The 21,747-nt window shown below is 44.6% G+C and overlaps 1 protein-coding gene across 7 annotated transcripts in view; it reads left to right on the forward strand.

Annotated features, from left to right (window-relative positions):
• The window catches only part of LOC142499812 (C-X-C chemokine receptor type 2-like), a 32,744-nt gene extending 14,385 nt beyond the window's left edge, over positions 1-18,359 (forward strand). The window contains exons 1-3 of one of the 7 annotated variants that reach the window (XM_075609695.1): positions 1,949-3,506; positions 14,703-14,953; positions 16,425-18,359. In XM_075609695.1, coding sequence (XP_075465810.1) covers positions 14,855-14,953; positions 16,425-17,507 — 1,182 coding nt within the window. In that variant the 5' untranslated portion in view covers positions 1,949-3,506; positions 14,703-14,854 and the 3' untranslated portion in view covers positions 17,508-18,359. Of the gene's footprint in view, positions 1-1,948; positions 3,507-13,550; positions 13,619-14,147; positions 14,990-16,424 lie in introns of those variants that run through there. The other 6 variants (XM_075609693.1, XM_075609699.1, XM_075609692.1 and 3 more) reach the window with 6 other exon arrangements.
• Positions 18,360-21,747: the final 3,388 nt, after the last annotated feature.

Genomic DNA, 21,747 nt, shown 5'->3' on the forward strand with positions numbered 1-21,747 from the left:
GCCCAAGCACGCTGCCTTGGGGTCACACTCGACTCTTCTCTCACATTTGCCCCTCACATTCAAAACATTTCTAAAACCTGTCGCTTTTTCCTCCGCAATATAACAAAGATACGCCCTTTCCTCTGTTGCTCGACTGCTAAAACTCTGACTCAGGCCCTCATTCTCTCCCGTCTTGATTACTGTAACCTCCTGCTGTCCGGCCTTCCTGCCTCTCACCTGTCTCCCCTACAATCTATCCTTAACGCTGCTGCCAGAATCACTCTACTCTTTCCTAGATCTGTCTCAGCATCTCCCCTCATGAAATCCCTCTCCTGGCTTCCGATCAAATCCCGCATCTCACACGCCATTCTTCTCCTCACTTTTAAAGCTTTACACTCTTCTTCCCCTCCTTACATCTCAGCCCTAATTTCTCGTTATGCACCATCCAGACTCTTGCGTTCTTCTCAAGGATGTCTTCTTTCTACCCCCTTTGTATCTAAAGCCCTCTCCCGCCTTAAACCTTTTTCATTGACTGCCCCTCACCTCTGGAATGCCCTTCCCCTCAGTACCCGACTAGCACCCTCTCTATCCACCTTTAAGACACACTTGCTTAAAGAAGCATATGAATAGCACTGTGGCTATTCTGAACACATGGCACATAAAGCTTGGCCCCCTGCAGACGCACATACCAGAACTCCCTCCTCCTGTCTCTGTACATTCTCCCTACCTACCAATTAGACTGTAAGCTCCTCGGGGCAAGGACTCCTCTTCCTTAATGTCTAAAGCACTTATTCCCATGATCTGTTATTTATATTATCTGTTATTTATTGGATTACCACATGTATTACTGCTGTGAAGCGCTATGTACATTAATGGCGCTATATAAATAAAGACATACAATACAATACAATTAAACTGTATATGTGTGTCTTATTATTCCAGGAGTGTTAAGCAGCAGATATTTCCCTGCTTCAGCACAGACCAGAATAGTGAGACCGGGCAGGAGAATGAATTACATTCAGGTCCCCCGATATATGCCCACGAACCCCAGAACCAGGGGGGGTTCAGAGTAAAGTCATTTTTAAGATTATGTGTATAACTGTGGCAGTGTTTTAGTGTAAGCGTGTGAAAGGAAAAGAGGTTTTAAAACCCAGAACTAGCAGCATTGCAGGTGGCCTTTTGATAACCTAGCGCCGTGAGATTTGCTGTGAGCACTGTTCGGGTAAAATCAGGACATATCTGTCAGGAATCGGTGTTCTCCACGCTCCACACACAAAACACCCCCTTCCCGCAGGGAGTCCCTGGACACACAAAACAAACCTGCCTTACCGGCCTCCGCGGCTCCTCGCTCCAGCCGCCGTCGCGGGATCACTCCCCTCGGCGATTCCTCTGCTCAGCGCCGGGCGCACCCACGCCCTCCTGCACGCACACCTGCACACACACCTGCATCATCCACTGGCTCAGTTCACGCGCGTACACGAGTTACGGAGCACGCTCAGTCTGCACACTCTTCTTCCCATCCCCCGGACCTCAGGCACACTGCACGGGCATACTCAGGTTACCAACAAGACTCACCTGGCCTGTTATGCCTGCACCAATCTGCAGTGTCTCCCTGTAGCTCTTCCTGTCCCGCCTCCGTTCCTAATTGGACCTTTCCGGCTTTATCTAGCTCCTCTCTGCTCTCAGTCTTTGCTCGACATAGTCTCTGTATGGAAGTACTTCTGGATTCTCTCAGTGTTTTCACAGGTTATGATGCGGCTTGTACGACTACCCCCTCTGGCTCTCGATCTCGGTACTCCTTGGACAACGCTCACTCTGGTAACCCCTTGAACATGGCTTGGACAACGACCTATCTCCACTCTCCACTCCCTGACTTCGGCGAGGCATCCTTCACTCTATCTCTACAACCGGTACCGGCAAGTATTTTCTACCTTACTACACCTGGCCTGGCAACGCTTCATACCACACTCCCTTTGCTGCGGGTGCGTGTATTACCACTTCCCCCTTCAGCTCAGGGGACGGGTCTGGTCTGCGGGCAGCACCGGCGTAACACTATCATGTCGTGCAATTTTTATAGAGTTATATAAAAAATGGATTAATTAAAGTCCCACTATTTTAGTTGAACCAACATGTTAGGCATATGGGATTTTCATCTAACACGCCAGAAACAGTGTGGCTACTCTGCCCTCTAAGCTTCAAAGGCAGTCCAGGATATGGAAGTGTTAAACCTTTTGTTAGCAAGGAGGGGGAAAGGAAGAGAATATCAATAAGCCATCCTGGCAAATGGCTGCTCTGCCTAGACTGAGCGGCGCCAGGTAGAGGGAACGGGCCTCATATTCTAAGCGGCCAAGGTGCAAAGTTGGCACATGCCAAGAGCAGACTGAGAAGCCCCTCTGCCAGGTTTGCAAAGTAGTGGCACCTCCGTGATAGGGGGAAGGAATTATTCCCACGGAGTAGATTGGCTGCATGGGTTATGTATAGGACTGTTTAGTGCATAAAAAACCCTGCAGCCCATCAGGAAGGAGTTCAGGATTCATCCTGTAACCAGACTTAACAGCGTAACTAGTAAGTGTATTTTTGTTGTAATTGTAAATCAAGCTGTGTATGTTAATTCTGTAAATAAATTACAATTTATTTTATCTCTTGCTTTGCTCAATCAAAGGATCCGGGTATTTTGGTGATAAAAGCATTGGTCTCCTGTGACAGGGTGAGTGTAAGAGGGACAAACAGGAACTCCTCCCACCGGAGAAAGACGCGATGCACAGCCGTAGTGAGAGATCAGAGGAAGGCTGGTATGGTGACTAAAAAAACTTTATTGCCCCAAAATGTAGTACTGACGGATCCTCTGACGCGTTTCAGCCCAGCAGGCCTTTGTCAAAGAGTGATCCGTCAGTAAACCGGAAGTCTTGATATAGCATGTCCAACACTAAACACCTGTGGGTTTTGCCCATCAGCCGATGAGCAGCAGGTGCAAAGAGTGACATACATACATCAGAAAAGACATGTACAGATAAAAATGGGACCAGAAATAAAACAAATTCAATATATGTGAATGTGCCTTGACCGATTCCATATACTGAACTACTAAAGATTCAGCAACTATCTTTAACTTCTTGAGCACCTGGTGGGTTAACTCTTTGTTTGCCTGTCCATATTTGCATGAGTGTAAGAGAGGAAGAGACAGGTGGGGGAAGAGGGAAGGACGGGAAGTATAAGAGCGGAAGAGGAACGGAAGGGGGGAAAGAGGAACGAACAGGGAGGAAGAGAGGGTTGGAGTTCCCTACAATTTCACATTATAAGGTTAAAAACCACTGTCCTAGATGAAAGATTCTGCCGATCTCATGGTTTGAAAAGTTGAAATAGTGCTTTATCAGTCCTGACTCCAGCGAGTGGCCTCAGGGAGCTGGGTTCTTGCTCTTCCCTTGAGATTAGGAAATGCTTATTCCTCTTTGTAAGTTTTTGTGATATTTAAGGGCTGAATCAGCAGCAACATCAGCAGCAGATGTGCGTGTCAGAGAGAAACACAGGTAATTAGTTGACATTTTTACTTACATTTTTAAGGAAATTAATTTGACTTTAACTGCCATTATAATAGTGAGTGAGTGAGTCAGTGTGGGCATGGTATTGTATTTATTTAGTATTTGTATCTATATAACGCCAGCTATGTATGAAGCGCTTTACAGAGATTATATACAAGAAATAACAGAGGGAATGTTTATACAGATAAGGCAATAAAACATAAAAGTGAACTTTGGCACGAGGAGTCGCTGCTATATAGAAAACATGGAATATAAGGAAATGTACATGATAGCTGTTAAAGTTGAGGTGGTAGAAGCACAGCCTGTAGTATTTAGACATGAACATACACACACAGTATTAAAAAGTGTTGCAAGTCCTCAGGCTACGTGTTGTATGTTAGTAAAAACATAAGCACTCACACTGCATCGTGACCAGTGATCTTCTAAGTCGGTCCTGGTGCTACGTCTTAGCACTGGGTGCATTTTGCACGTTAGCAGTAGATATACGCTGTATGTTAGCAGTAGATACACGCTGTATGTTAGAAGGTACATGCTGTATGTTAGCAGTAGGTACACACTGTATGTTAGTAGGTACACGCTGTATGTTAGTAGGTACACGCTGTATGTTAGTACAGTAGGTACACGCTGTATGTTAGTAGGTACACGCTGTATGTTAGTAGGTACACGCTGTATGTTATCAGTAGGTACACTTTGTATGTTATCAGTAGGTACAAGCTGTATGTTAGCAGTAGGTACACGCTGTATGTTAGCAGTAGGTACACGCTGTATGTTATCAGTAGGTACACTTTGTATGTTATCAGTAGGTACAAGCTGTATGTTAGCAGTAGGAACACGTATGTTATCAGTAGGTACAAGCTGTATGTTAGCAGTAGGAACACGTATGTTATCAGTAGGTACACACTGTATGTTAGCAGTAGGAACACGTTGTATGTTATCAGTAGGTACAAGCTGTATGTTATCAGTAGGCACAAGCTGTATGTTAGTAGGTACACACTGTATGTTAGCAGTAGATACATGCTGTATGTTAGCAGTAGATACACGCTGTATGTTAGCAGTAGATACATGCTGTATGTTAGCAGTAGATACACGCTGTATGTTAGTAGATACACGCTGTATGTTAGCAGTAGGTACACGCTGTATGTTATCAGTAAGTACACGCTGTACGTTAGCAGTAGATACATGCTGTATGTTAGTAGGCACACGCTGTATGTTAGCAGTAGATACACGCTGTATGTTAGTAGGTACACACTGTATGTTAGCAGTAGATACACGCTGTATGTTAGCAGTAGATACATGCTGTATGTTAGTAGGCACACGCTGTATGTTAGCAGTAGATACACGCTGTATGTTAGTAGGTACACACTGTATGTTAGCAGTAGATACACGCTGTATGTTAGTAGGTACACGCTGTATGTTATCAGTAGGTACACGCTGTATGTTATCAGTAAGTACACGCTGTACGTTAGCAGTAGATACACGCTGTATGTTAGTAGGTACACGTTGTATGTTAGCAGTAGGTACACGTTGTATGTTATCAGTAGGTACACTCTGTATGTTAGCAGTAGGTACACGCTGTATGTTAGTAGGTACACGCTGTATGTTAGTAGGTACACGCTGTATGTTAGTAGGTACACGCTGTATGTTAGCAGTAGATACACGCTGTATGTTATCAGTAGGTACACTTTGTATGTTATCAGTAGGTACAAGCTGTATGTTAGCAGTAGGAACACGTATGTTATCAGTAGGTACAAGCTGTATGTTAGCAGTAGGAACACGTATGTTATCAGTAGGTACACACTGTATGTTAGCAGTAGGAACACGTTGTATGTTATCAGTAGGTACAAGCTGTATGTTATCAGTAGGTACACTTTGTATGTTATCAGTAGGTACAAGCTGTATGTTAGCAGTAGGAACACGTATGTTATCAGTAGGTACAAGCTGTATGTTAGCAGTAGGAACACGTATGTTATCAGTAGGTACACACTGTATGTTAGCAGTAGGAACACGTTGTATGTTATCAGTAGGTACAAGCTGTATGTTATCAGTAGGCACAAGCTGTATGTTAGTAGGTACACACTGTATGTTAGCAGTAGATACATGCTGTATGTTAGCAGTAGATACACGCTGTATGTTAGCAGTAGATACATGCTGTATGTTAGCAGTAGATACACGCTGTATGTTAGTAGATACACGCTGTATGTTAGCAGTAGGTACACTCTGTATGTTATCAGTAGGCACACGCTGTATGTTAGCAGTAGATACATGCTGTATGTTAGTAGGCACACGCTGTATGTTAGCAGTAGATACACGCTGTATGTTAGTAGGTACACACTGTATGTTAGCAGGTACACACTGTATGTTAGCAGTAGATACACGCTGTATGTTAGTAGGTACACGCTGTATGTTATCAGTAGGTACACGCTGTATGTTATCAGTAAGTACACGCTGTACGTTAGCAGTAGATACACGCTGTATGTTAGTAGGTACACGCTGTATGTTATCAGTAGGCACACGCTGTATGTTAGCAGTAGATACATGCTGTATGTTAGTAGGTACACGCTGTATGTTATCAGTAGGCACACGCTGTATGTTAGCAGTAGATACATGCTGTATGTTAGCAGTAGATACATGCTGTATGCTAGTAGGTACACGCTGTATGTTAGCAGTAGATACACGCTGTATGTTAGTAGATACACGCTGTATGTTAGTAGATACACGCTGTATGTTAGCAGTAGGTACACGTTGTATGTTATCAGTAGGTACACTCTGTATGTTATCAGTAGGCACACGCTGTATGTTAGCAGTAGATACATGCTGTATGTTAGTAGGCACACGCTGTATGTTAGCAGTAGATACACGCTGTATGTTAGTAGGTACACACTGTATGTTAGCAGTAGATACACGCTGTATGTTAGTAGGTACACGCTGTATGTTATCAGTAGGTACACGCTGTATGTTATCAGTAAGTACACGCTGTACGTTAGCAGTAGATACACGCTGTATGTTAGTAGGTACACGCTGTATGTTATCAGTAGGCACACGCTGTATGTTAGCAGTAGATACATGCTGTATGTTAGTAGGTACACGCTGTACGTTAGCAGTAGATACACGCTGTATGTTAGTACAGTAGGTACACGTTGTATGTTAGCAGTAAGTACACGCTGTATGTTAGTAGGTACACGCTGTATGTTAGCAGTAGGTACACGTCATATGTTAGCAGTAAGTACATGCTGTATGTTAGTAGGTACAAGCTGTATGTCAGTAGGTACACGCTGTATGTCAGTAGGTACACGCTGTATGTTAGTAGGTACACGCTGTATGTTAGCAGTAGGTACACGCTGTATGTCAGGAGGTACACGCTGTATGTTAGTAGGTACACGCTGTATGTTAGTCGGTACACGCTGTATGTTAGTAGGTACAAGCTGTATGTTAGCAGTAGATACATGCTGGATGTTAGTAGGTACACGCTGTATGTTAGTCGGTACACGCTGTATGTTAGTAGGTACATGCTGTATGTCAGTAGGTACACGCTGTATGTCAGTAGGTACACGCTGTATGTTAGTAGGTACACGCTGTATGTTAGTAGGTACACGCTGTATGTTAGTCGTACATGCTGTATGTTAGCAGTAGATACATGCTGTATGTTAGTAGGTACACGCTGTATGTTAGCAGTAGATACATGCTGTATGTTAGTCGGTACACGCTGTATGTTAGTAGGTACATGCTGTATGTCAGTAGGTACACGCTGTATGTCAGTAGGTACACGCTGTATGTTAGTAGGTACACGCTGTATGTTAGTAGGTACACGCTGTATGTTAGTCGTACATGCTGTATGTTAGCAGTAGATACATGCTGTATGTTAGTAGGTACACGCTGTATGTTAGCAGTAGATACATGCTGTATGTTAGTAGGTACAAGCTGTATGTTAGTAGGTACACACTGTATGTTAGTAGGTACACGCTGTATGTTAGCAGTAGGTACACGCTGTATGTCAGTAGGTACACGCTGTATGTTAGTAGGTACACGCTGTATGTTAGCAGTAGATACACGCTGTATGTTAGTAGGTACACGCTGTATGTTAGCAGTAGATACACGCTGTATGTTAGTAGGTACACGCTGTATGTTATCAGTAGGCACATGCTGTATGTTAGCAGTAGATACACGCTGTATGTTAGTAGGTACACGCTGTATGTTATCAGTAGGCACATGCTGTATGTTAGCAGTAGATACACGCTGTATGTTAGTAGATACACGCTGTATGTTAGCAGTAGATACACGCTGTATGTTAGTAGGTACACGCTATATGTTAGCAGTAGATACACGCTGTATGTTAGTAGGTACACGCTGTATGTTAGCAGTAGATACACACTGTATGTTAGTAGGTACACGCTGTATGTTAGCAGTAGATACACACTGTATGTTAGTAGGTACACGCTGTATGTTAGCAGTAGATACACGCTGTATGTTAGTAGGTACACGCTGTATGTTAGCAGTAGATACACACTGTATGTTAGTAGGTACACGCTGTATGTTATCAGTAGGCACATGCTGTATGTTAGCAGTAGATACACGCTGTATGTTAGTAGGTACACGCTGTATGTTAGCAGTAGATACACGCTGTATGTTAGCAGTAGATACACGCTGTATGTCAGTAGGTACACGCTGTATGTTAGTAGGTACACGCTGTATGTTAGTACAGTAGGTACATGCTGTATGTTAGCAGGTACACGCTGTATGTTAGTAGATACACGCTGTATGTTAGCAGTAGATACATGTTGTATGTGAGCAGTATGTACACTCTGTATGTCTGTTAGCAGTACTGTAGATACATGCTGTATGTTAGTAGGTACACGCTGTACGTTAGCAGTAGATACACGCTGTATGTTAGTACAGTAGGTACACGTTGTATGTTAGCAGTAAGTACACGCTGTATGTTAGTAGGTACACGCTGTATGTTAGCAGTAGGTACACGTTATATGTTAGCAGTAAGTACACGCTGTATGTCAGTAGGTACAAGCTGTATGTCAGTAGGTACACGCTGTATGTCAGTAGGTACACGCTGTATGTTAGTAGGTACACGCTGTATGTTAGCAGTAGGTACACGCTGTATGTCAGGAGGTACACGCTGTATGTTAGTAGGTACACGCTGTATGTTAGTCGGTACAAGCTGTATGTTAGCAGTAGATACATGCTGGATGTTAGTAGGTACACGCTGTATGTTAGTCGGTACACGCTGTATGTTAGTAGGTACATGCTGTATGTCAGTAGGTACACGCTGTATGTCAGTAGGTACACGCTGTATGTTAGTAGGTACACGCTGTATGTTAGTAGGTACACGCTGTATGTTAGTCGTACACGCTGTATGTTAGCAGTAGATACATGCTGTATGTTAGTAGGTACACGCTGTATGTTAGCAGTAGATACATGCTGTATGTTAGTAGGTACAAGCTGTATGTTAGTAGGTGCACACTGTATGTTAGTAGGTACACGCTGGATGTTAGTAGGTACACGCTGTATGTCAGTAGGTACACGCTGTATGTTAGTAGGCACACGCTGTATGTTAGCAGTAGATACACGCTGTATGTTAGTAGCTACACGCTGTATGTTAGCAGTAGATACACGCTGTATGTTAGTAGGTACACGCTGTATGTTATCAGTAGGTACACGCTGTATGTTAGCAGTAGATACACACTGTATGTTAGTAGGTACACGCTGTATGTTATCAGTAGGCACATGCTGTATGTTAGCAGTAGATACACGCTGTATGTTAGTAGATACACGCTGTATGTTAGCAGTAGATACACGCTGTATGTTAGTAGGTACACGCTATATGTTAGCAGTAGATACACGCTGTATGTTAGTAGGTACACGCTGTATGTTAGCAGTAGATACACACTGTATGTTAGTAGGTACACGCTGTATGTTATCAGTAGGCACATGCTGTATGTTAGCAGTAGATACACGCTGTATGTTAGTAGGTACACGCTGTATGTTAGCAGTAGATACACGCTGTATGTTAGTAGGTACACGCTGTATGTTATCAGTAGGTACACGCTGTATGTTATCAGTAAGTACACGCTGTACGTTAGCAGTAGATACACGCTGTATGTTAGTAGGTACACGCTGTATGTTATCAGTAGGCACACGCTGTATGTTAGCAGTAGATACATGCTGTATGTTAGTAGGTACACGCTGTATGTTATCAGTAGGCACACGCTGTATGTTAGCAGTAGATACATGCTGTATGTTAGCAGTAGATACATGCTGTATGCTAGTAGGTACACGCTGTATGTTAGCAGTAGATACACGCTGTATGTTAGTAGATACACGCTGTATGTTAGTAGATACACGCTGTATGTTAGCAGTAGGTACACGTTGTATGTTATCAGTAGGTACACTCTGTATGTTATCAGTAGGCACACGCTGTATGTTAGCAGTAGATACATGCTGTATGTTAGTAGGCACACGCTGTATGTTAGCAGTAGATACACGCTGTATGTTAGTAGGTACACACTGTATGTTAGCAGTAGATACACGCTGTATGTTAGTAGGTACACGCTGTATGTTATCAGTAGGTACACGCTGTATGTTATCAGTAAGTACACGCTGTATGTTAGCAGTAGATACACGCTGTATGTTAGTAGGTACACGCTGTATGTTATCAGTAGGCACACGCTGTATGTTAGCAGTAGATACATGCTGTATGTTAGTAGGTACACGCTGTACGTTAGCAGTAGATACACGCTGTATGTTAGTACAGTAGGTACACGTTGTATGTTAGCAGTAAGTACACGCTGTATGTTAGTAGGTACACGCTGTATGTTAGCAGTAGGTACACGTCATATGTTAGCAGTAAGTACATGCTGTATGTTAGTAGGTACAAGCTGTATGTCAGTAGGTACACGCTGTATGTCAGTAGGTACACGCTGTATGTTAGTAGGTACACGCTGTATGTTAGCAGTAGGTACACGCTGTATGTCAGGAGGTACACGCTGTATGTTAGTAGGTACACGCTGTATGTTAGTCGGTACACGCTGTATGTTAGTAGGTACAAGCTGTATGTTAGCAGTAGATACATGCTGGATGTTAGTAGGTACACGCTGTATGTTAGTCGGTACACGCTGTATGTTAGTAGGTACATGCTGTATGTCAGTAGGTACACGCTGTATGTCAGTAGGTACACGCTGTATGTTAGTAGGTACACGCTGTATGTTAGTAGGTACACGCTGTATGTTAGTCGTACATGCTGTATGTTAGCAGTAGATACATGCTGTATGTTAGTAGGTACACGCTGTATGTTAGCAGTAGATACATGCTGTATGTTAGTAGGTACAAGCTGTATGTTAGTAGGTACACACTGTATGTTAGTAGGTACACGCTGTATGTTAGCAGTAGGTACACGCTGTATGTCAGTAGGTACACGCTGTATGTTAGTAGGTACACGCTGTATGTTAGCAGTAGATACACGCTGTATGTTAGTAGGTACACGCTGTATGTTAGCAGTAGATACACGCTGTATGTTAGTAGGTACACGCTGTATGTTATCAGTAGGCACATGCTGTATGTTAGCAGTAGATACACGCTGTATGTTAGTAGGTACACGCTGTATGTTATCAGTAGGCACATGCTGTATGTTAGCAGTAGATACACGCTGTATGTTAGTAGATACACGCTGTATGTTAGCAGTAGATACACGCTGTATGTTAGTAGGTACACGCTATATGTTAGCAGTAGATACACGCTGTATGTTAGTAGGTACACGCTGTATGTTAGCAGTAGATACACACTGTATGTTAGTAGGTACACGCTGTATGTTAGCAGTAGATACACACTGTATGTTAGTAGGTACACGCTGTATGTTAGCAGTAGATACACGCTGTATGTTAGTAGGTACACGCTGTATGTTATCAGTAGGTACACGCTGTATGTTAGCAGTAGATACACACTGTATGTTAGTAGGTACACGCTGTATGTTATCAGTAGGCACATGCTGTATGTTAGCAGTAGATACACGCTGTATGTTAGTAGGTACACGCTGTATGTTAGCAGTAGATACACGCTGTATGTTAGCAGTAGATACACGCTGTATGTCAGTAGGTACACGCTGTATGTTAGTAGGTACACGCTGTATGTTAGTACAGTAGGTACATGCTGTATGTTAGCAGGTACACGCTGTATGTTAGTAGATACACGCTGTATGTTAGCAGTAGATACATGTTGTATGTGAGCAGTATGTACACTCTGTATGTCTGTTAGCAGTACTGTAGATACATGCTGTATGTTAGTAGGTACACGCTGTACGTTAGCAGTAGATACACGCTGTATGTTAGTACAGTAGGTACACGTTGTATGTTAGCAGTAAGTACACGCTGTATGTTAGTAGGTACACGCTGTATGTTAGCAGTAGGTACACGTTATATGTTAGCAGTAAGTACACGCTGTATGTCAGTAGGTACAAGGTGTATGTCAGTAGGTACACGCTGTATGTCAGTAGGTACACGCTGTATGTTAGTAGGTACACGCTGTATGTTAGCAGTAGGTACACGCTGTATGTCAGGAGGTACACGCTGTATGTTAGTAGGTACACGCTGTATGTTAGTCGGTACAAGCTGTATGTTAGCAGTAGATACATGCTGGATGTTAGTAGGTACACGCTGTATGTTAGTCGGTACACGCTGTATGTTAGTAGGTACATGCTGTATGTCAGTAGGTACACGCTGTATGTCAGTAGGTACACGCTGTATGTTAGTAGGTACACGCTGTATGTTAGTAGGTACACGCTGTATGTTAGTCGTACACGCTGTATGTTAGCAGTAGATACATGCTGTATGTTAGTAGGTACACGCTGTATGTTAGCAGTAGATACATGCTGTATGTTAGTAGGTACAAGCTGTATGTTAGTAGGTGCACACTGTATGTTATCAGTAGGTACAAGCTGGATGTTAGTAGGTACACGCTGTATGTCAGTAGGTACACGCTGTATGTTAGTAGGCACACGCTGTATGTTAGCAGTAGATACACGCTGTATGTTAGTAGCTACACGCTGTATGTTAGCAGTAGATACACGCTGTATGTTAGTAGGTACACGCTGTATGTTATCAGTAGGTACACGCTGTATGTTAGCAGTAGATACACACTGTATGTTAGTAGGTACACGCTGTATGTTATCAGTAGGCACATGCTGTATGTTAGCAGTAGATACACGCTGTATGTTAGTAGATACACGCTGTATGTTAGCAGTAGATACACGCTGTATGTTAGTAGGTACACGCTATATGTTAGCAGTAGATACACGCTGTATGTTAGTAGGTACACGCTGTATGTTAGCAGTAGATACACACTGTATGTTAGTAGGTACACGCTGTATGTTATCAGTAGGCACATGCTGTATGTTAGCAGTAGATACACGCTGTATGTTAGTAGGTACACGCTGTATGTTAGCAGTAGATACACGCTGTATGTTAGTAGGTACACGCTGTATGTTAGCAGTAGATACACGCTGTATGTCAGTAGGTACACGCTGTATGTTAGTAGGTACACGCTGTATGTTAGTACAGTAGGTACATGCTGTATGTTAGCAGGTACACGCTGTATGTTAGTAGATACACGCTGTATGTTAGCAGTAGATACATGTTGTATGTGAGCAGTATGTACACTCTGTATGTTTGCAGTAGATACACGCTGTATGTTAGCAGTAGGTACACGCTGTATGTCAGTAGGTACACGCTGTATGTTAGTAGGTACACACTGTATGTCAGTAGGCACATGCTGTATGTTAGCAGTAGGTACATGTTGTATGTTAGTAGGTACACTCTGTATGTTAGTAGGTACACTCTGTATGTTAGTAGGTACACGCTGGATGTTAGTAGGTACACGCTGTATGTTAGTAGGTACACGCTGTATGTTAGTAGGTACACGCTGTATGTTAGTAGGTACACGCTGTATGTTAGTAGGTACACGCTGTATGTTAGTAGGTACACGCTGTATGTTAGTAGGTACACGCTGTATGTTAGTAGGTACACGCTGTATGTTAGTAGGTACACGCTGTATGTTAGTAGGTACACGCTGTATGTTAGTAGGTACACGCTGTATGTTAGTAGGTACACGCTGGATGTTAGTAGGTACACTCTGTATGTTAGTAGGTAAACGCTGTATGTTAGTAGGTAAATGCTGTATGTTAGCATTAGGTACATGTTGTATGTTAGCAGTAGGTACACGCTGTATGTTAGTAGGTACACGCTGTATGTTAGTAGGCACACGCTGTATGTTAGCAGTAGGTACACTCTGTATGTTAGTAGTAGGTACACACTGTATGTTAGCAGTAGGTACATACTGTATGTCAGTAAGTAAATGCTGTATGTTAGTAGGTACACGCTTTATGTTAGCAGTAGATACACGCTGTATGTTAGTAGGCACACGCTGTATGTTAGCAGTATGTACACTCTGTATGTTAGTAGTAGGTACACACTGTATGTCAGTAAGTACTCGCTGTATGTTAGTAGGTACACACTGTATGTTAGTAGGTAAACGCTGTATGTTAGCATTAGGTAGACATTGTATGTTAGTAGGTACACGCTGTATGTTAGCATTAGGTACATGTTGTATGTTAGCAGTAGATACATGCTGTATGCAGTAGGTACACGGTGTATGTTAGTAGGTACACACCGTATGTTAGCAGTAGGTACACGCTGTATGTTAGCAGTAGGTACACCCTGCATGTTAGCAGTTGGTACATGCTGTATGTTAGTAGGTACACGGTGTATGTTAGTAGGTACACACCGTATGTTAGCAGTAGGTACACACTGTATGTTAGGAGGTACACACTGTATGTCAGTAAGTATTCAGTGTTAGCAGTAGATACACGGTGTATGTTAGTAGGTACACACTGTGGAGGTTATGCACTAAGCAGTGATAAGTGCTTTTAAGTGAGATAAGATGTCATTATATCGGGATACTGCACTGTTAATTTGGTACACACTGTATGTTAGTAGCTACACGTTGTATTTTAGTAGTAGGTACACGTGTATGTTAATTCGGTACACGCTGTATGTTAGTAGGTACACGATTGATGTTAGCAGTAGGTACACGGTTTATGTTAGTAAGTACACGCTGTATGTTAATTTGGTACACGCTGTATGTTAGTTCCTATTAACCTAGTAGGATTTCTATTTTTGGGGCTGGAAGGGATTTCTATTTTGCAGATTCTTCAGAGACGCTGTACGAGTATAAAAAAATGTGGGGAAAAGTAGAATTTCAGTGCAAAACAGAATGTGCTTTACCCAAAAGAATTGTTACCCAACAAGAAACATGCAGAGTTTCCACTACAATGCTCAGACATGGGCCAATCAACACACAAGCATGTTCTCTCCACGGAGACACTAACAAGTCAACAGACATTGGAGGCCTTCTGTGTCACAACCACAAAGTTACATCAGGCATGGCAGGAAATGTGCGGAGTTGTGCAATAAGTGGTGTGTGGTGTAAATATGTGTGTGTTTCTCCATCCTGCCATGTTTTTGGCATTGCTTCACTCTGTACTGCTAGGAATACGCTGTGTCCCTGTTCAATGCAGGAGAGAGAACAAACCCATTGTAGAGATGGAGTGCCTTTGAGCAAGAGTGGCCAACTCCTATCCTCAAGGGCCACCAACAGGCCGGGGTTTCAGGATCTCCCTGTTCAGCACAGGTGGCTCAATCAGTGGCTCAGTCTTGAGCCACCTGTGCTGAACAGGGAGATCCTGAATACCTGACCTGTTGGTGGCCCTTGAGGACAGGAGTTGGCCACTCCTGCCTTAACGTGTTAAGTGTATTGAGTTAACTATAACAACCGTTAGTGATAATTACATGCTAAAGAGTTGTTCACCCCCTAAAAGGGCCTATCCACAACGGTACGTTAAAATGGCATTTCTGCTTGGGATTTTGCCCTAGATGGGAAACAAGGAGACTCCGGAGCTGAACCCCGTTAATTTCAGCTCGGGGGACCGCCTGCTTCCTGAGATACTTACCTCCGAAGGTAGCAGCGCCGACAGGGCGCGCCGTATGACTGTTTACAGGTCCCGTGGGCCAATAGGAAGGCCCAAAGACATCCCTTGCTGCTTCCTATTGGCCCGCATGGCATTCTACCTTTAAACTGGATTGAGATATTGGCAGCACCTTTAGAGGTGGGTGTTCTCGGGGAGCAGGGACAAGGAAATGGTTCTTTCAGGTTAACTCAGATCTATCATGACAGCCATACCTAATTTTATTTACCTAATTTAAATCACTAGAATATACTTTGCATATCCAAATTAGCATATTACCCAGGTACAGTACCACAGGTGTGTTCACTCCATGTGTTGTGTAATGGTATGTTAGGTGAGGTATATAAGGGACTGGGTTCTAAATAGTCACTCTTCTCTGTTCTTCTCTCTCCTCTGCTCTTCTCTCTCCTCTGTTCTTCTCTCTCCTCTGTTCTTCTCTCTTCTCTGTTCTTCTCTCTTCTCTGTTCTTCTCTCTCCTCTGTTCGTCTCTCTCCTCTGTTCGTCTCTCTCCACTGTTCGTCTCTCTCCTCTGTTCGTCTCTCTCCACTGTTCGTCTCTCTCCTCTGTTCGTCTCTCTCCTCTGTTCTTCTCTCTCTCTCAAATGTGGGCTATTGAAACTCAGTAAGAACCTGGTTAAAAAAAAATAAAATATATAAAGGTTTTCTTTAATTTGACTAAGAAAACTGATTACATTGACAAGTTGTTTAAGATTGTTTGCCTGCTGTGTAGGATTGCACCTTTTAGTGCTGTACCATGATGACAATTATTTGCGATTAAAGAAGCTGGGATTGGTCGGTGATGGGATGTGTGCTGTCAATCGTAAAAATCAAATTGTTGCCTCAGGCTCCCTATAACCTTCTTTTTCCCATTCTCTTTCTCCCAAACAGGCTAAAAACGCAGAGATGAGCATGTCCTTAAATATCGGTGGTTCCTTTTTGGATGACCTGTTTAACTACACTGATTATGACTCTACAGACATTCCCTCTTTCGACACAGCTCCTTGTACAAAGCCTTGGAGCATCAATAAATACTTGGTGGTTGTGGTCTATTTGCTAGTCTTCATCCTTAGTGTGGTGGGCAACAGCCTTGTGGTGCTTGTAATCTGCTACAACAGGCTAAAGAGGACTTCCACAGATGTCTACCTCTTACACCTGGCCATTGCTGACCTCTTATTTGCTGTTACCTTGCCCTTCTGGGCGACATATAAGGCCCATGAATGGGTTTTTGGGAATTTCATCTGCAAAGCTGTTTCTGTGTTGCAGGAGGTCAATTTCTACAGTGGCATCCTGCTGCTAGCTTGCATAAGTGTTGACAGATACCTTGCCATTGTCCATGCCACTGAAGCAATTACACAGAAGAGACACTTAGTAAAGTTTGTTTGTTTGGGCATCTGGATTTTTGCCATCTTTCTATCTCTTCCCATCCTGCTGTACAGGTCTGTGTTTGAGATCCCTCATAATGGGAAGGTCTGCCATGAAAATTTTGGGTCTGAAGGGACAGGGAAGTGGAGGATCATCTTAAGAATAAGCCGGCACACGGTGGGATTTTTCATACCCTTGGCGATCATGCTCTTTTGCTATGGTTTTACCGTCAAGACTCTTTTCCAGACCAAGAGCAACCAGAAGCAACGAGCCATGAAGGTTATCTTTGCCGTTGTCATTGCCTTCCTTATCTGCTGGCTTCCCTACAACATTACCGTTGTCGTCGACTCGTTGATGAGGACCACAGTGATCAACGAGACCTGTGAGATAAGAGTACATGTGGATACCGCGCTATCTGTGACGGAGATTTTTGGCTACATTCACAGCTGCATCAACCCCATTCTCTATGCCTTCATTGGGCAGAAGTTCCGCAGCAGTTTTTTGAGGATCTTGGCTACCAGGGGCATCGTCAGCACAGACTTTCTGTCCCGTTATGGTCGCGGTTCTTCCTTTGGCTCCACATCTGGAAACACATCCACCACACTCTAGTGTCAATGATGGGTCTGCCAGCCTTATAGTATGAACCTGAAGCCACTGATATCTTTGTGTGGCTGAATTTTGCTCCTGTACATATTGGATATAAGGTCTAACATGCAACATTTCAGCAATCCACACATTCATCAGTCTGAGAAGGAAAATGCAACATGGGAGAAGCACCCCGGCTGTGATAATAATATTGTTATTCTGCAGTTTAAAATAACAGCCTAGCTAGCGTGTGCTTTTATATTTAAAAACCCCATACAGCTTTAGAACTTGTCACATTTTATATGTTAGTCACCACCATACAATTATTTCTACCATTCCGCTTAAGCGTCCATCCAGATTGGAAACTTGGCATTATTGGGCTATCTCAAAAGCTACCGGTAATATCCCCAAACATTCCCAATAGCTCATGGGGAAGATTGGGTTTCAAGTACTATGGTAGTTACCTTCACTTTCAGGTACTATGGTAATTAGTAGCTTCAGTCCTGGAGATTCAACCCACACCACTGCAGTATTGAAGAAGTTATCTGATGCATTATTTGCCCTGTCTGTCTGTCTGTATGTATCTGTATGTCTTTATTTATATAGCGCCATTAATGTACATAGCGCGTCACAGCAGTAATACACGTGACATAATCATATCAATAACAAATAATACAAATAACACATAATGAGAATAAGTGCTTCTGACATAAAAGTAACATTTAGGAAGAGGAGTCCCTGCTCCGAAGAGCTTACAATCTCGTCTGTGCTTTGTGTCATGCATTATAATGTTTGTGTTTTATCTTGGTTTCTACTTTTTGTCTTCATTCACATAATATGAATGCTGTATTTGTGTTGCTGATCAATAAATACACATTTTACAAGAAAAAAATCACTTCTCTATCATTTTCAATAAAACAGATGCACAATTTACTCATAGTCCTTTTTTAGTACAGTAGGAAAATCCATTCATGCTTTGCGTTTAATGTAAAAATAACTTTTTGCAATGAATACTTTTGAGCAGTCAGCAAACGTCTTTGTTCCTTCTCCCAGTTATGAAAGAATGACGAACATACACACTAAAAAATGTAATCCTGTTTGCTCATCTATATCTATATATATATAAATTTGAAATTCTTGTTTGTGAGTCTCTGTAGACCATTTGATTGGTCCGTCGGTCCGCCCGCCCTCCCTCTCATTGGCCGTTGTGTCTGCCCCCCCTGTGTCCCGCCCCCCTACGGCTCTCATTGGCCGGTGCTCTAGCCCACTGTTGCATTCACACACCACACCGCATACCCGCAGCCTCACACACTCCACGCCTTTGAGCCCGCTCACCCTCCTCCGGCGCTCCCCCTCTCCCCCGGCGCTCTCCCTCTCCCCCGGCGCTCTCCCTCTCCCCCGGCACTCTCCCTCTCCCCCGGCTCTCACCCTTCCCTGGCGCTCTCCCTCTCCCCCGGCGCTCTCCCTCTCCCCCGGCACACTCACCCTTCCCCGGCGCTCTCCCTGTCCCCCGGTGCTCTCCCTCGACGCTCCCTCCCACATACCGCTCCAACTACCCCCCTCCCCCCAGAGAGAACGCTCTCTCCGGCTCTCACCTCACACAGGCCCACAGGCCGCTCCCCCAGCTCACCATCCCCGAGAGCGCTCCTCCGGCTCTCTCAGTTGGGAGCTGTATGGGCCGGCGGCCCACACCACCCCCTCACCTGAGTGTCTCAGCTCCGCCTCGCCGGGGGTAACGGACACCGTCGAGGAACCCGAGGTGGAGGAGGAGGAGGGCGGCCGGTACCTGGAGAAAGAGGAGGAGCGCAGCCAGGTACGATGTGAGGAAACGCAGGGGAAGGGATATTTCACGCGTCCCTGCCTTTCACACACCCCCCCGGCCCTGCTGTTCACCCCCCCCCCTCGGCCCCGCCTTTCACCCCTTCACTACCCCCTGCCCTTCACCCCCCCACCCTCCCTGCCTTTCTTTCACGCGTCCCTGCCTTTCACGCAACACCTCCCAGGCCCTGCCTTTCACCCCCCCCCCGGCCCTGTCTTTCACCCTCCCCCGGCCCTGTCTTTCACCCCCCCCCCCCGGCCCTGCCTTTCACCCCCCCGGCCCTGTCTTTCACCCCCACCCCCAAGCCCTGTCTTTCACCCCCACCCCCCCGGCCCTGCCTTTCACCCCCCCCCCCCACGGCCCTGCCTTTCACACCCCCTCGGCCCTGCCCTTCACCCCCCCACCCTCCCTGCCCTTCACCCCCCCACCCTCCCTGCCCTTCAAAGCCCTTCACCCTGCCTGCCCTTCGCCCTCCCTGCCCTTCACCCTCCCTGCCCCCCCCCCGCCCTTCCACGCCCCTTGCCCCCCCGCCCCCGCCCTTCCACGCCCCTTGCCCCCCGCCCTTTCACGCCCCTTGCCCCCCCGCCCTTCCACGCCCCTTGCCCCCCCCACCCTTTCACGCCCCTTGCCCCCCCCACCCTTTCACGCCCCTTGCCCCCCCCCGTCCTTCCACGCCACCCCCCCGCCCTTCCACACCCCTTGCCCCTTCAAGCCCGGGCAACACCGGGTATATCAGCTAGTATATAATATGCAGTGAATATGTGAGGCAGTCCCTGATAGGTTATAAGCAGGGGTGCTCAACTCCAGTCCTCAATCTCCCCAAATCCCCCCCTCCCTCACCCCCAAACTGGTCAGGTTTTCAGGATATCCCTGCTTCAGCACAGGTGGCTCAATCAGTCCCTGCTTCAGCGCCGGTTGCTCAATCAGAGGCCCAGTCAAAGACTGAGGGCCTCATGCAGAGAGCAGCGCTAACAGGCAAAGCGGCATTTTTTGGCGAACTATAGCTTTAAAAAGGCACGTAATGGCGAGTTTATTAAAAAGCGCCATTTTTTTTTTCTTTACAAATTTCGCCTCGCGGCTGGCGAGAACCTAAATCTCGCCAGCTTTACAAAGGCCCTTATGCAGAAAGGCGCGATCGCCATCTAGTGGCTGTTCGCGCCATTCGACTATTAGCTCCGCCAACTACAGTTGGCAAGAAACTGGTGGTCGCCGGCCTAAGGGAAATAAAAAAAAAACGCGATTTTTTTGTAAACCATTTTTGCCGCGCGCATCTCTCCCTTTTACACTCGCCACACGCATGCATGATATAAATTGCAGAATTCTCACCTTTCTGCATATGGATAAAAAAACTCGCCATTTTAGGTACATTTTATTTCCCTCTCCAATTTTTCCCAGCGCTGCTCTCTGCATGAGGCCCTGAGTGCTGATCCCTCTGCTGAAGCTGGAATATCCTGAAAACCTGACCTGTCGGGGGTGGGGTGGGGTAGGCTTGAGGACTGGAGTTGAGTCTTATATTACTAAGGTAACATTGCCTATTGTTACAGTTTGCAGCTCAAACTGCTGGGAACATTGGCAACAAATGATCACAAACAGGAAAGTGTTACAAAGATCTTGCACTGCTGGGGAGGTGGCTAAACCTGCTATAGAAATGAAAGGATGCTCAGTATATTAAAACTCATTAAAATGGCATTGAGTTGAATTATATATATTTTTAAATGCAGTAAGTATTATCTAATACAACAGAACTGATTTATTAAAAAAAACAAAAAAAAAACACATGTAGGATATTGCATGGATTTCTCCTTTAAAAGATTTCTAACCGTTTACGAAAATTAGACTGCTTGTGTGAACCAAGCGGTTCTTATATACTGGCAGCTAGCAACATTGTTGGTATTGTTGAAACAGTGTGGTGTATGGAATGTGGATGCAATCCACCCCAGTGATGTTACACTGAACCTTAGTGATTGGTTTACTCGTGAACCCTTGGGATGGAAAATCTGTAACCCCTTCAGTGCCAGAGCAGCCAGTCATTCTCAGCCCTAGGGGTTTCAAATAAAATGTCTCCAGATCGGTGGGAAACGCAGGGATATGACACATGTGCTTTTTCCTTCTCGATATAAAGCAACAAAAAGAAAACAAGCCCCTTGATTTGTTGACATACAGAATAGCCGTAACATTGCCACATCACCATGGTAAAAAAGGAAGGATGCCCCTTGAAACATCTGGTTTCCTCCTACCAATTGAGACATGTTTTATTCTGTAAATATCCTGAGCTTTATTTCTGCCGATAAGTGATACACACGTCAGTGAAAGTACGTGAGGACAAGGGGATTGCCTAATTGTGTTGTATTCTGTTTGTGCAATGGGAGGTCTGTGATGCTTATGATGTCAGAGGGGACCCAAATATCTGTTTCTCAGAGGGGACCCAAATATCTGTTTCTCAGA

The sequence above is a fragment of the Ascaphus truei genome, chromosome 7, assembly GCF_040206685.1.
Source record: "Ascaphus truei isolate aAscTru1 chromosome 7, aAscTru1.hap1, whole genome shotgun sequence".
In the NCBI taxonomy this organism is placed as follows: Eukaryota; Metazoa; Chordata; class Amphibia; order Anura; family Ascaphidae; genus Ascaphus; species Ascaphus truei.